General features: G+C 38.7%; 2 protein-coding genes across 2 annotated transcripts in view; one reads left to right on the plus strand and one right to left on the minus strand.

The window, feature by feature from the left end:
* LOC137647079 (prostaglandin E2 receptor EP4 subtype-like) overlaps positions 1 to 12,500 on the minus strand; it is a 552,101-nt gene that overhangs the window by 131,256 nt on the left and 408,345 nt on the right. The gene's annotated exons all lie outside the window — the stretch shown is intronic.
* LOC137647075 (hepatic lectin-like) overlaps positions 3,672 to 12,500 on the plus strand; it is an 8,852-nt gene continuing 23 nt past the window's right edge. The window contains exons 1-5 of the mRNA XM_068380242.1: positions 3,672 to 3,781; positions 4,124 to 4,153; positions 4,723 to 4,920; positions 8,733 to 8,787; positions 12,289 to 12,500. The exon at positions 12,289 to 12,500 is cut by the window's right edge and continues 23 nt beyond it. Of these exons, the coding sequence (XP_068236343.1) occupies positions 3,748 to 3,781; positions 4,124 to 4,153; positions 4,723 to 4,920; positions 8,733 to 8,787; positions 12,289 to 12,454 (483 nt within the window). The 5' untranslated portion in view covers positions 3,672 to 3,747 and the 3' untranslated portion in view covers positions 12,455 to 12,500. The remainder of the gene's footprint in view (positions 3,782 to 4,123; positions 4,154 to 4,722; positions 4,921 to 8,732; positions 8,788 to 12,288) is intronic.

Here is a 12,500-nt window from a genome sequence, read left to right on the forward strand (position 1 = left end):
CAAAGGGGGTTCCAGGAAAGTGGGTTCCGGCAAAAGGGGGTTTCGGCAAAGGGAGTTCCGGAAAAGGGGGTTCCGGGCAAGGGGGTTCAGAGAAAGGGAGTTCCAGCAAAGGGGAGATCCGACAAAGGGGGCTTCGGGCAAGGGGGGTTTGGGCAAAGGGAGTTCCGGAAAAGGGGGTTCCGGCAAAGGGGGTTCAGAGACAGGGAGTTCTCGCAAAGGGGAGTTTCGACAAAGGGGGGTTCGGGCAAGGGGGGTTCAGGCAAAGGGAGTTCCGGTAAAGGGGAGTTCCGGCAAAGGGAGTTCCGGTAAAGGGGGGTTCCGGCAAAGGGAGTTTCTGGCAAAGGGGGGTTCCGGTAAAGGGAGTTCCGGCAAAGGGGGTTCCAGGAAAGTGGGTTCCAGCAAAGGGAGTTCAGGGAAAGGGAGTTCCGGCAAAGGGGGGTTTCGCCAAAGGGAGTTCCGGAAAAGGGGGTTCCGGCAAAGGGGGTTCAGAGAAAGGGAGTTCCGGCAAAGGGGAGTTCCGACAAAGGGGGGTTCGGGCAAGGGGGGTTCGGGCAAGGGGGGTTCGGGCAAAGGGGGTTCAGAAAAAGGGAATTCCGGCAAAGGGAGTTCCGGAAAAGGGGGTTCAGAGAAAGGGAATTCCGGCAAAGGGGGGTTCGGGCAAAGTGAGTTCCGGCAAAGGGGGTTCAGAGAAAGGGAATTCCGGCAAAGGGGGGTTCGGGCAAAGGGAGTTCCGGCAAAGGGGGTTCAGGGAAAGGGGGCTCCGGCGAAAATGTCGACCTGTTAGGACCATCGTCCACTTTTCCCGAAAAGAGCTGCGAAGTAACACCCTGTTAATTTTTAGTAAAGTGAAAATCATCACAACAATCGAGAACCACTTTTAGTGGGGGGATGGGAGACGGTCGAAGGATCCCCTGGAATTTCAGGTAAGTAGTGAAATTAAAAGTTTCCCTACAAAATTTTGATTTATTTCCATAATCATTACTTGGAATTCATAGTGCTGACTGCGATATTGTCTAGGATGGAAGAATGGTGGTAATAAAAACCAAAATTCTGATCGATAATTCAAACCTAAAGAACTTCTTGTGTCAAGAACACTCCACCGAATTTACCCAAAGATAGACAAAAGTGACACCTTGATGTCTTCTTTAAAACTAAGAGAGGAAAAGCTATACTCCTAATGTGTGATCAGTAAATCGAGGGGAGGTAATAGTAGCCACCTCAAATCGGGAATTTTTCCAATAGATCCTAAATACAACTATATTCAATCTTATAACTTTTCATCTCTTTAATGTGTGACTTAATAGCACATCCAATAGAATAAAGCTACAAAACTATAATTAAAAACATCAACTAAATGAGAGAAATTCCTCAAAGTCTGATAGTAAGAGATGTATTTATTTTCTTTTTTGTAAGGCAGAAAACCACCTGGTGTGTACTTATCATGAAGGATGAGAATCTAACCACTCTGCGTTGAGAACATAATTCTTCAAACCTTAAAGAAAGAAGGTTTTTGTGAAGCTCGATATCACTGCTGTCGATTGTCACCACTTGAGGACAAATGTTCTTTCCGTTGAGAAAGTTTTCGAAGACGCGAAATGCATTGCTGAAAATAACTTATCAAATAAGTCAAATAAAGTAACGAGTCAAAATTTCAGTGATTAACATACCAAGATACAATTATTAGGTGTGAAATAAAAACTGTTTTGCTTATGAAAACCTAACTAGCTTCAGGGTTAACGAAATATTCATTAAAAGGAAATTGTAACCACTGCAGTGAATGATTGTCTGCGGATCAAATATCTAACAGAAGCCGTCAGGCATATGATAAACAAGAAATAAAATAAACAAGCTGATTGAGGCAACGCTCGAAACAGAAAACAAAATGAGACACAGAAAAAACAACATATTTAAGTTAGGAACAAATTACAAAACACATTATTTAGTGAAAATAATTCCATCAAAATTGAAAAGGACAGTCTACTTCAGGTGCATGACCGAAATCAAAAGCTAGAAGAAAAATTCTAAGCTTAGTAAGAAAGGGACGTAACCTCATTTTTAAGTTTATAAAAATGAACAAAAATATAATGTTTTTTTTTGGGAAGATTTTGGCTGATGGCTACGAGACACCTACGACTCACTAAGTATCTCTCAGTGTGCGTTGACTTTGGATGGCAAGACACTGTACAACTCTTTTATTTGTTTTATTCCCGAATAAACTGGATAATAAACAAGAAAAGAAGAGAGATTGGTGGATTTTACCAATTGGGGAGGGTACAGACTCCTGCATCTTCATCGTGGTTAAGTTCCAAGTCACTGAAGCAACAAAAAATAATCCAAATTAATACACTACAGGACCAGAGAAGAAATTCTGTTAGGTTTCATTAAGGAACACCTCTTAGGTTTTACATTAGTGTCTTGAAACCATCAGAGGCTCAAGACTCATTTAGAGTCCATAAATTCTATAGTTATTAAAGAAGCGCTATCTTTTGGCAACAGAATAACTGTATATAGAGGGCAAGAGTATACAAGCTATAAGAAATAGTACTGTGAGATATGCTAGTGAATTATCCCAACACCAAAAAAATTCGATAACTGAGGAATGAAAAATCTGTAGGACTTGAATATATCAAAATGCTTAACAGGCCAAGTTACTCGATATAAAATTTCATAAGATGATGAATGCAGTGACGAGTTTTATTATCATCACAAAAGTATATTTTCTGTCCCCAAAACATGAAAAAAATTAAACATAAAAAAAGCCAGTTCAGTTCCGACTCTCAATCCCCAAAGAATTATGAGTTTCGCAAAACGATTCGGTTGAAGACATTCAGGGAAGCACCGTATTGCGTGCAAGATAGCTCGGTATGTGTAGAGGTTTTAACTGGCTGCTGATGAGCCTTCTAAGCCGTTCAGTGAAGCCACTTTAAAAAAAATATGCAATCAAATCTGTCAATCCATCTGCACATTAATGCAAAAATGCATAAATGTACATATATACACACATATACATAATTCATAAGTGCATGTATGTGTACTGGACTGGCCATTTACACTCTTCTATTAACACCAACTTGTTACACGTTTCTAAGACATGCAGTAGCAAAATCACAGGAAAAAAATATAAAAGTAACATTGGGAGCAAAAATATATTGATGAGTGTTTATTTTTGTAAATGAAAAAGAGAACACCGCGCTCTGCACACACCCACCCAGAGATTGATAAAGAGACAAATAAAGTACGATTTCATCCTCTTCACAATACGTCTTTTATCCCTTTACAGATCTGGAGTGCTGCCCATTAAAAGGTAGGTTGGCCATTCGGGTATTCAACAAGAATCTACGGTGCAGGATGCAAACGGCATTTTTTTTTTCTTGAACCCAGCTGATGGTAGCACTGTATACATTCATTATTGGGTCGACTGGTGGGCAGCTTAAAAAGAGAGCAGGCTGACATTTCCTGTTGTGTGTGTGTGTGTGTGTGTGTGTGTGTGTGTTAATCATCTCACATAGGCTTCATTCTAATATATCCTATAGTATAATATCTTAAATATAATTGTCTGCTTATGTTTATAAGCATTTAAGACATACATTAGGAGTTACCCGCCCCCCCCCCCTCTCTCTCTCTCTCTCTCTCTCTCTCTCTACTGATAAGCTGATAAGCAATCTATCGCAACAGTATAAAGTTAACCGAGTCGAGAAAAACAACTTTGTGTTTCATCAACAGTGACACGACAATTACAGAGCAGCCATGAGGAACTTCTTGGCCCTTACGCTTCTAAGCGGTAGGTCCACTTCAATTTAAATTCATTTCCAGCATTTTGACTTTTTCGTCTTGATAAATTAATGCATAAGCCAAAGGTTCAACCTTGATTGATTTATTGATTTAAAGTTTTCAGGCATCCTGAGTTAAACCTTGAATATAATATAATATAAAATAATATAATATAATATAATTTAATATAATATAATATATGTGTGTATATATATATATATATATATATATATATATAGAGAGAGAGAGAGAGAGAGAGAGAGAGAGAGAGAGAGAGAGAGAGAGAGAGAGAGAGAGAGAGAGACTATACTATGCATAATAACTGATTTTTTAAATTTACTTCTATTTTCAGCTCTTCTTGGACTCACAAATGGACAATCTAGTGAGTAAATATCCTGTATAAAAAAATAAATTTTCATTTTGTAACCTCTTACCTAAATCACCTGTAGACGAAATGTGTCTATAGATTGATTTAGTCTTAAAACTTGACTTTAAAAGACATGGAATACTTCTATAATTATCAGAGAAAGGATCGACGTTGTTCGAAAATAGGAAAGCTGCAAAATAAATTGATGGACGACACATAGACGAATATTTTTATATAAACCTCACTGAAATTAGCAATGAAAGAGGCTGACATATATTTGGCCTAGCAATTAGTTGTTATTGTTGATGTTGTTACATTTGTAGAAGTAAAAACAACAATATTGTAGTCGTAAAATAACGACGATAAAAAGATAAACTAAACCTTAAGTAACGTAATGAATCATATGGTGAATGCTTCCTTCTTGTTAAAAATCGAATAATAATAATAATAATAATAATAATAATAATAATAATAATAATAATAATAATAATAATAATAATAATAATAATAATAATACAACCTCCATCAACCTAATAAGTATTCCCAAGGACACGGATCTCCTCTACATGATTGTCTCCTTCCAGTGTGTCCTCCGCTGTTCATAGAATTCTTTCCTGATCCTGCTGTGCCAATGCCCGTCTGCATTCATTTCGCCATGGACGCGAAAAGAGATTGGCACGCAGCCAAGGACTACTGCAAGGCCAATAGCGGCAGCAGCCTGGCAATGCTGGATACAGGAAACTTGCATTACGAAATCATAGATTACATTCTAGGAAACCCAGGTAAGATCGTTAAACCTATAGTATTTTATTTACTCACGAACCATTTAATATTCACTGCGCATATAACAATAACTCAAAACAACGACAATGGCGCTGACAATAAATACCAAGAGATATAGTGATTGAAATCAAGTTCGTAATAGGAATATATTATTACCTCAATTAAGTAAAGAACCTAACACTCTTCAAATGAAAGGCAATGAGACCAATTTTGGCTCAGTCTGTAACTGGTTTGCCTATCGTTTTAAAGACCACTGGGTTAGATTGGGTCAAATCACAGAGTGAGACGTAAATTTCATAATACAGTGGAACCTCTACACACGAACGTATCTACATCCAAATTTTCCAACATCCGAAGTAAAATTCGAGCAAATTTTTGACTCTACACCCGAATTTTATTTCGACACACGAAGTAAGCAATTTTCGTCGTACCGGTTGTATGGTTGTATCCGAATTTTTCGACACGCGAAGTACAATTCGAACACGTTCCGACTCTACACCCGAATGTTTTTTTCGACACCCGAAGTAAACAATACTCGTACGCGTAGTCGGTGCTCATAGCGCCTGAAGTGTTTTTTATTTCCGCCGATAGAAGGCAGCACATCGACCTCGGAGGGACGCTCAATTAGCGGGTCTTGGGTCAGTCCTCTGTTCTCGTCGGCTTCTTGCGGTTGTGCTCTGTGCGTTCTGCTATTAACTCTGTTTTAATCGTGATTTTTTACGTGCATCCTTTAACGGTAATTTACGTAAAGTATGGGTCCTAAAAGGCTTAGTTTTGCCAGTGGTAGTGGTAGTGGTGAGAAAAGGAAGAAGGAAATGCTTTCTTTAGAAATTAAGCAGGAAATTATTGAAAAACATGAGCGTGGCATCCGCGTGAGTGAACTTGCTAAACAGTATGGCCGTAATATGTCGACGATCTCGACAATCCTTGAAAAGAAGGAAGCTATTAAAGCAGTGAAACCTTCTAAGGGGATCACTATAATTTCCAAACGCCGTACCCCTATCATAGAAGAGATGGAACGACTTCTACTAGTGTGGATTAAGGATAGAGAGATCGTTGGCGACACCATCACCGAGACCGTTATCTGCGAGAAGGCGCACGCCATCTTTACGGACTTGAAGGAGGAGAGCTCTGGGGGTGATGCTGGGGAGAGTTCAACCGAGCCTTCCTCAGATGATTTCAAGGCATCTTGTGGCTGGTTCGAGAAATTTAAGAAACGGTCCGGGATTCATTCAGTTGTTCGCCACGGAGAGGCTGCTAGTGCGGACACAAAGGCTGCAGCTGACTTTGTCAAGAACTTCGAAAAGATCGTGCTGGAAGAAGGGTACGTAGAGCAGCAGGTGTTTAATTGTGATGAAACCGGGCTGTTTTGGAAGAAGATGCAGAGTCGAATCTACATCACTGCCGAAGAGAAGAAATTGCCTGGGCATAAGCCAATGAAGGATCGGTTGACTCTTGCCCTATGTGCCAACGCTAGCGGGGACTTTAAAGTCAAGCCCTTACTGGTTTACCATTCAGAGAACCCTAGGGCCTTTAAAGCACACAACGTCGATAAGGATCAGCTTCATGTTTTCTGGCGATCCAACTCGAAGGCCTGGGTCACTAGGCAATTCTTTGTACAATGGGTAAATCAAGTTTTCGGCCCTTCTGTGAAGAAGTATCTTCATGAACAGAAATTGCTTTTAAAGTGCCTGCTATGCCTTGACAATGCACCCGCTCACCCCCCCGGACTTGAAGATGATATCTTCGATGAATTCAAGTTCATAAAGGTGCTGTATCTTCCACCGAATACCACCTGTATCCTCCAGCCCATGGACCAGCAAGTCATCTCTAATTTTAAGAAGCTGTACACCAAGCACTTATTTAAGCAGTGCTTTAATGTCACGCAAAGCACCAACTTAACTTTGCGTGAATTTTGGAGGGGCCACTTCAACATCGTGCACTGCTTGAAGGTCATAGATCAGGCTTGGGTGGGATTAACTCGACGGACCCTGAATTCCGCTTGGAAGAAGCTTTGGCCTGATGCTGTTGCTCCCCGAGATTTCGAGGGTTTGACCCCGAACCTGATCCCGTGGTCAGTGCAGCAGAAGCCATAGAGGAAATCGTCTCCCTTGGCAAGTCCATGGGTCTGGAGGTCAACGCAGATGACGTTACGGAACTCGTCGTCGAACATCACGACGAACTGACGACGGATGAGCTCAAGGAACTCCATGCTATGTCGGAGCACATGAGTGATGACGAGGAAGGGAGCGAGGAGGTAGAACATGTTTTAGGTTCGGCGCAAATAAAAGAGGTGTTAGGAAAATATCAAGACGTGGTCGACTTCATCGACAAATACCATCCAAAGAAATTGCAGGTTTGTCGTGTAGTTTCTCAATTCGATGATGTTTGCCTAACTCACTTTCGAAACATTCTGAAAAGCCGTACCAAGCAATTATCTATCGATGCTTTCTTTAAAAAAACTGCGAAGCGAACTCGCGATGAAGAGGATGTAAGTGAATCGAAGAAAACGGCAAAGAGTGAAGCGGAAGAAAGTGAAACACAGAAAACGGAAAAGAGTGAAGCAAAAGAAATTCAGTCAATTTTAAATGTAGAGAGTGATAGTGAATAAAATTACGTAATCATCAAAAAGAAAAAAAGAAAATGTAAAAAAAAATATAAAATATAAAAATAAAAAAAAATAAGCTAAGTTATGTTAAAGTTCACTTAGTGTAAGTTAGAATAAGTTACGGTAGTGTACGTTTATCGTAGTTAACCTCTCTACCTCCTCGCCGCCCGTCCGTCTCCTCTCTGCGTAGCAAGACTAACAACACCTGTGCTGGAGTTTCTAAGGTAAAGTGACGCTATAAACCCGTTTCTTATTTATCATTTTTTGCTAATTCTTCTTATTTACATGTCTATTCTTCTTATTTACATGTCTATTATCTAATTTAGTGTTCATTATTCTCATGGGAAAATTATGTGTAGTAGTTTATTAAGAAGTTATCATAGGTTTTTGGGCTCAACCACGGATTAATCCTATTTCAATGTATTCTTATGGGAAAATTCGTTTCTACATCCGAACAATTTCTACATCTGAAGTTGGTTCTGGAACGGATTAAATTCGTATGTAGAGGTTCTACTGTAATAGTAATATATTACAAACCTCAAAGATACTAGAATAAGCACTACACGCACTGAGCGAGGCTTAATTTTATTTGTGTAAAGAAATCCTTCTAAATCTATGAAGATAAAATAGTAAAGTAAGGACGCATATTTGTGCGACTGTGTTCATCATTATGTTAAACAAAAAAATATTCAATATTTCATTTAGAAGAGCCTGGCCTGTCAGATCAATTGAGAAATATATATATATATATATATATATATATATATATATATATATATATATATATATATATAATAGTCCACACAAACGTTCAGAAAAACAGGACTGATTTTATATTCCAAAAGAGTTAAGATTGAAGATTGCAAAACCAATCCAAATACAGACTAATTATGTATGGTTTTTTTTTCAATAGTAATCAGTATCAACATGAATAATTTTCTTTTAAGTAAATAGCAATTCCAATCGAAAACTGTTTCTGAAGAATCATGGGAGAACTTTTGGGAATGCAAAACCCTGACCTCACTTAGTTTGCGTACTAGGGAATAGAGCCAAGTTATGCATAATAGGAAAGGGAGTCTCATTACCAATTTCAGTATTCTTATGATTTGAATTTTCGTAATTTTTCTGATGCAAGTGATTTTGACGCAATATGGAAAAACCATTATTTCACGACTAACTACACGCATTGAACTTTCTTTACAGCATGGATGGACGAAGGATTCCATATAGGGTGTACGGACGAGATTCACGAAGGAACGTAAGTGGACGGATCAATTTACTGTTCTATTATTACCAACTCAACAATGAATGTAAACCACATCAGATCCTGTACATTTATTCTTGCAACAATAACTACGTACGTAATATTTATAGCTGAGATACCATCTTGTTATAGATATTGTTGAGCATTATCCAAATTCTAAACACGAGCTTCAGCTGAAATTTTAGAGAGAAAAATTGCCTCTGGCTGATAAAACTTACATTTAGTGAATCCCTCTCGTGGAAAAAAGAAGAAGAAAAAGAGCTCTCAGTGACAGCAAACCTCTGCCAAGTTTGACTTGTCCACCCCACAAAAAGTCCTTTCACCCCAATATACATGAACACGTCTGTCTGTCTTAAGATTGCCTTGCCTTATGCTAATATAACTGTAATTTATTTTGAAAGGGGGGATATGAACACGAGAGGGGATCTCACGAAAAGAGAGATAGATTTGCCCCGCCAAGGATGGAAAATGAAAAGTCCTGGATAAATTTACTGAAAGATTAAAACCTATGGCGCTTTTGGCAACACACCCCTGTGGATTTGAACCGAGATTCACATTGAGCCACCTTTCGCACATTTATACAGTCGAGTTCGGTAATCTGATGTTTTTGTTCCTTCTCCTGAACCGTTTGCTTGACTTTATCCTTTCTGACTCGTATGACTTTCATCCCTCTATCACTTTTCACCTTTGTCCTTTCTGACTCGTATGACTTTCATCTCTTGATCACTTTTTTGCCTTCTCCTATCTGACTCAAATGCCTTTCATCACTTATTACTTTTTTTTTTTTTTGTACTTTGACTCGTATGACATTCATCCCTCTATCTTTTCTTCTGTCTTCGTCCTTTCTGGGTCGTATGACTTTCATCCCTCTATTACCTTTTTGCCTTTGTCCTTTCTGACTCGTATGACTTCCATCCCTCTATCTCTTTTTTGCCTTTGTCTTTTCTGACGTGTATGACTTTCCTCCGTCTATCATTTTTTCTCTTTGTCCTTTCTGACTCTTATGACTTTCATCCCTCTATCACTTTTTTGCCTTTGTCCTTTCTAACTCGTATGACTTTCATTCCTCTATCACCTTTTTGTGTTTTTCCTTTCGGATTCATATGACTTTCATCCCTCTATCACTTTTTTCCCTTTGTTCTATCTGACCTGCACGACTTTCATCCCTCTATCACTTTTCGCCTTTGTCTTTACTGACTCGGATGACTTTCATCCCTATATTACTTTTCTGCCTTTTTCCTTTCTGACTTTTAAGACTTTCATCCCTCTATTACTTTTCTGCCTTTGTCCATTCTGACTCGTATGAATTTCATCCCTCTATCACTTTTATGCCTTTGTCTTTACTGACTCGTATGACTTTCATCCCTCTATTACTTTTCTGCTTGTCCTTTCTGACTCTTATGACTTTCATCCCTATATTACTTTTCTGCTTTTGTCCTATCTGACTCGTATGACTTTCATCCCTCTATTACTTTATTGCCTTTGTCCTTTCTGACTCATGACTTTCATCCCTCTATTACTTTTTTGCCTTTGTCCTTTCTGACTCGTATGACTTTCATCCCTCTATCACTTTTATGCCTTTGTCTTTACTGACTCATATGACTTTCATCCCTCTATTACTTTTCTGCTTTAGTCCTTTCTGACTCGTATGACTTTCATCCCTCTATTACTTTTCTGCTTTTGTCCTATCTGACTCGTATGACTTTCATCCCTCTATTACTTCTTTGCCTTTGTCCTTTCTGACTTTTATGACTTTCCTCCCTCTATCACTTGTTTGCCTTTGTCCTTTCCAACTCGTATGACTTTTATTCCTCTATCACCTTTTTGTGTTTTTCCTTTCGGATTCATATGACTTTCATCCCTCTATCACTTTTTTCCCTTTGTTCTTTCTGACCTGCACGACTGTCATCCCTCTATCACTTTTCGCCTTTGTCTTTACTGACTCAGATGACTTTCATCCCTCTATTACTTTTTTGCCTTTGTCCTTTCTGACTCGTAAGACTTTCATCCCTCTATTACTTTTCTGCCTTTGTCCATTCTGACTCGTATGACTTACATCCCTCTGTCACTTTTATGCCTTTGTCTTTACTGACTCATATGACTTTCATCCCTCTATTACTTTTCTGCTTTAGTCCTTTCTGACTCGTATGACTTTCATCCCTTTATTACTTTTCTGCTTTTGTCCTATCTGACTCGTATGACTTTCATCCCTCTATTACTTCTTTGCCTTTGTTCTTTCTGACTCATGACTTTCACCCCTCTATTACTTTTTTGCCTTTGTTCTTTCTGACTCATGACTTTCATCCCTCTATTACTTTTTTGCCTTTGTCCTTTCTGACTCATGACTTTCATCCCTCTATTACTCTTTTGCCTTTGTCCTTTCTGACTCATGACTTTCATCCCTCTATTACTTTTTTGCCTTTGTCCTTTCTGACTCATGACTTTCATCCCTCTATTACTTTTTTGCCTTTGTCCTTTCTGACTCATGACTTTCATCCCTCTATTACTTTTTTGCCTTTGTCCTTTCTGACTCGTATGACTTTCATTCCTCTATCACTTTTATGCCTTTGTCTTTACTGACTCGCATGACTTTCATCCCTCTATTACTTTTCTGCTTTTGTCCTATCTGACTCGTATGACTCTCATCCCTCTATTACTTCTTTGCCTTTGTCCTTTCTGACTCATGACTTTCACACCTCTATTACTTTTTTGCCTTTGTCCTTTATGACTCATGACTATCATCCCTCTATTACTTTTTTGCCTTTGTCCTTTCTGACTCATGACTTTCATCCCTCTATTACTTTTTTGCCTTTGTCCTTTCTGACTCGTATGACTTTCATCCCTCTATCACTTTTATGCCTTTGTCTTTACTGACTCGCATGACTTTCATCCCTCTATTACTTTTCTGCTTTAGTCCTTTCTGACTCGTATGACTTTCATACCTCTATTACTTTTCTGCTTTTGTCCTATCTGACTCGTATGACTTTCATCCCTCTATTACTTCTTTGCCTTTGTCCTTTCTGACTCATGACTTTCACCCCTCTATTACTTTTTTGCCTTTGTCCTTTCTGACTCGTATGACTTACATCCCTCTACCACTATTTCCGTTGCTATGCCGCGCCCATCTTCCCTTTGACCTTTCCCTTTTTTATAATATCCACAGAAGGCGCGAGGCTTCTCTTTCCCTTGACCTTTAAACTTAACGATGAATTGAACATTAAATCAAGGTACAAATTGACGTTTGACAAAGTTCCATCAACATTCAATGAAGGACGTCCTTAAAATGGTGACTTGGTAGCTCATAAAATTCAGATTTGGCTGTTCAAAGATAAACATTCTTCTACAAACCAACTGCAGCAAAAATCACAATTGAATACAATACAATAAAATACAATACAATACAATACAGTCGTTCTTAAGAAAAATTTTTTATTGTCTTACATTCGTCTGATATTCTTTCACGATCCTTCAAAAATCATTTATATTTTTTTCCAGGTGGCTATGGACAGATGGTACTCCTGTGAGCACTGGACTTCCTCACTGGTATCCTGGTCAACCGGATGGATATACTAAAGAAAACTATGGCTGCTTGTACTATACTGACTTCATGTACAATTCCTGCAAAAATGGGCAAATGCTGTACACCATCTGCCAGATTTAAATAAGTCTTGACACACTTCAGCAGAAAAAAAATATATATGTAAAAA

The sequence above is a fragment of the Palaemon carinicauda genome, chromosome 9 (genome assembly GCF_036898095.1).
Source record: "Palaemon carinicauda isolate YSFRI2023 chromosome 9, ASM3689809v2, whole genome shotgun sequence".
NCBI lineage: Eukaryota > Metazoa > Arthropoda > Malacostraca > Decapoda > Palaemonidae > Palaemon > Palaemon carinicauda.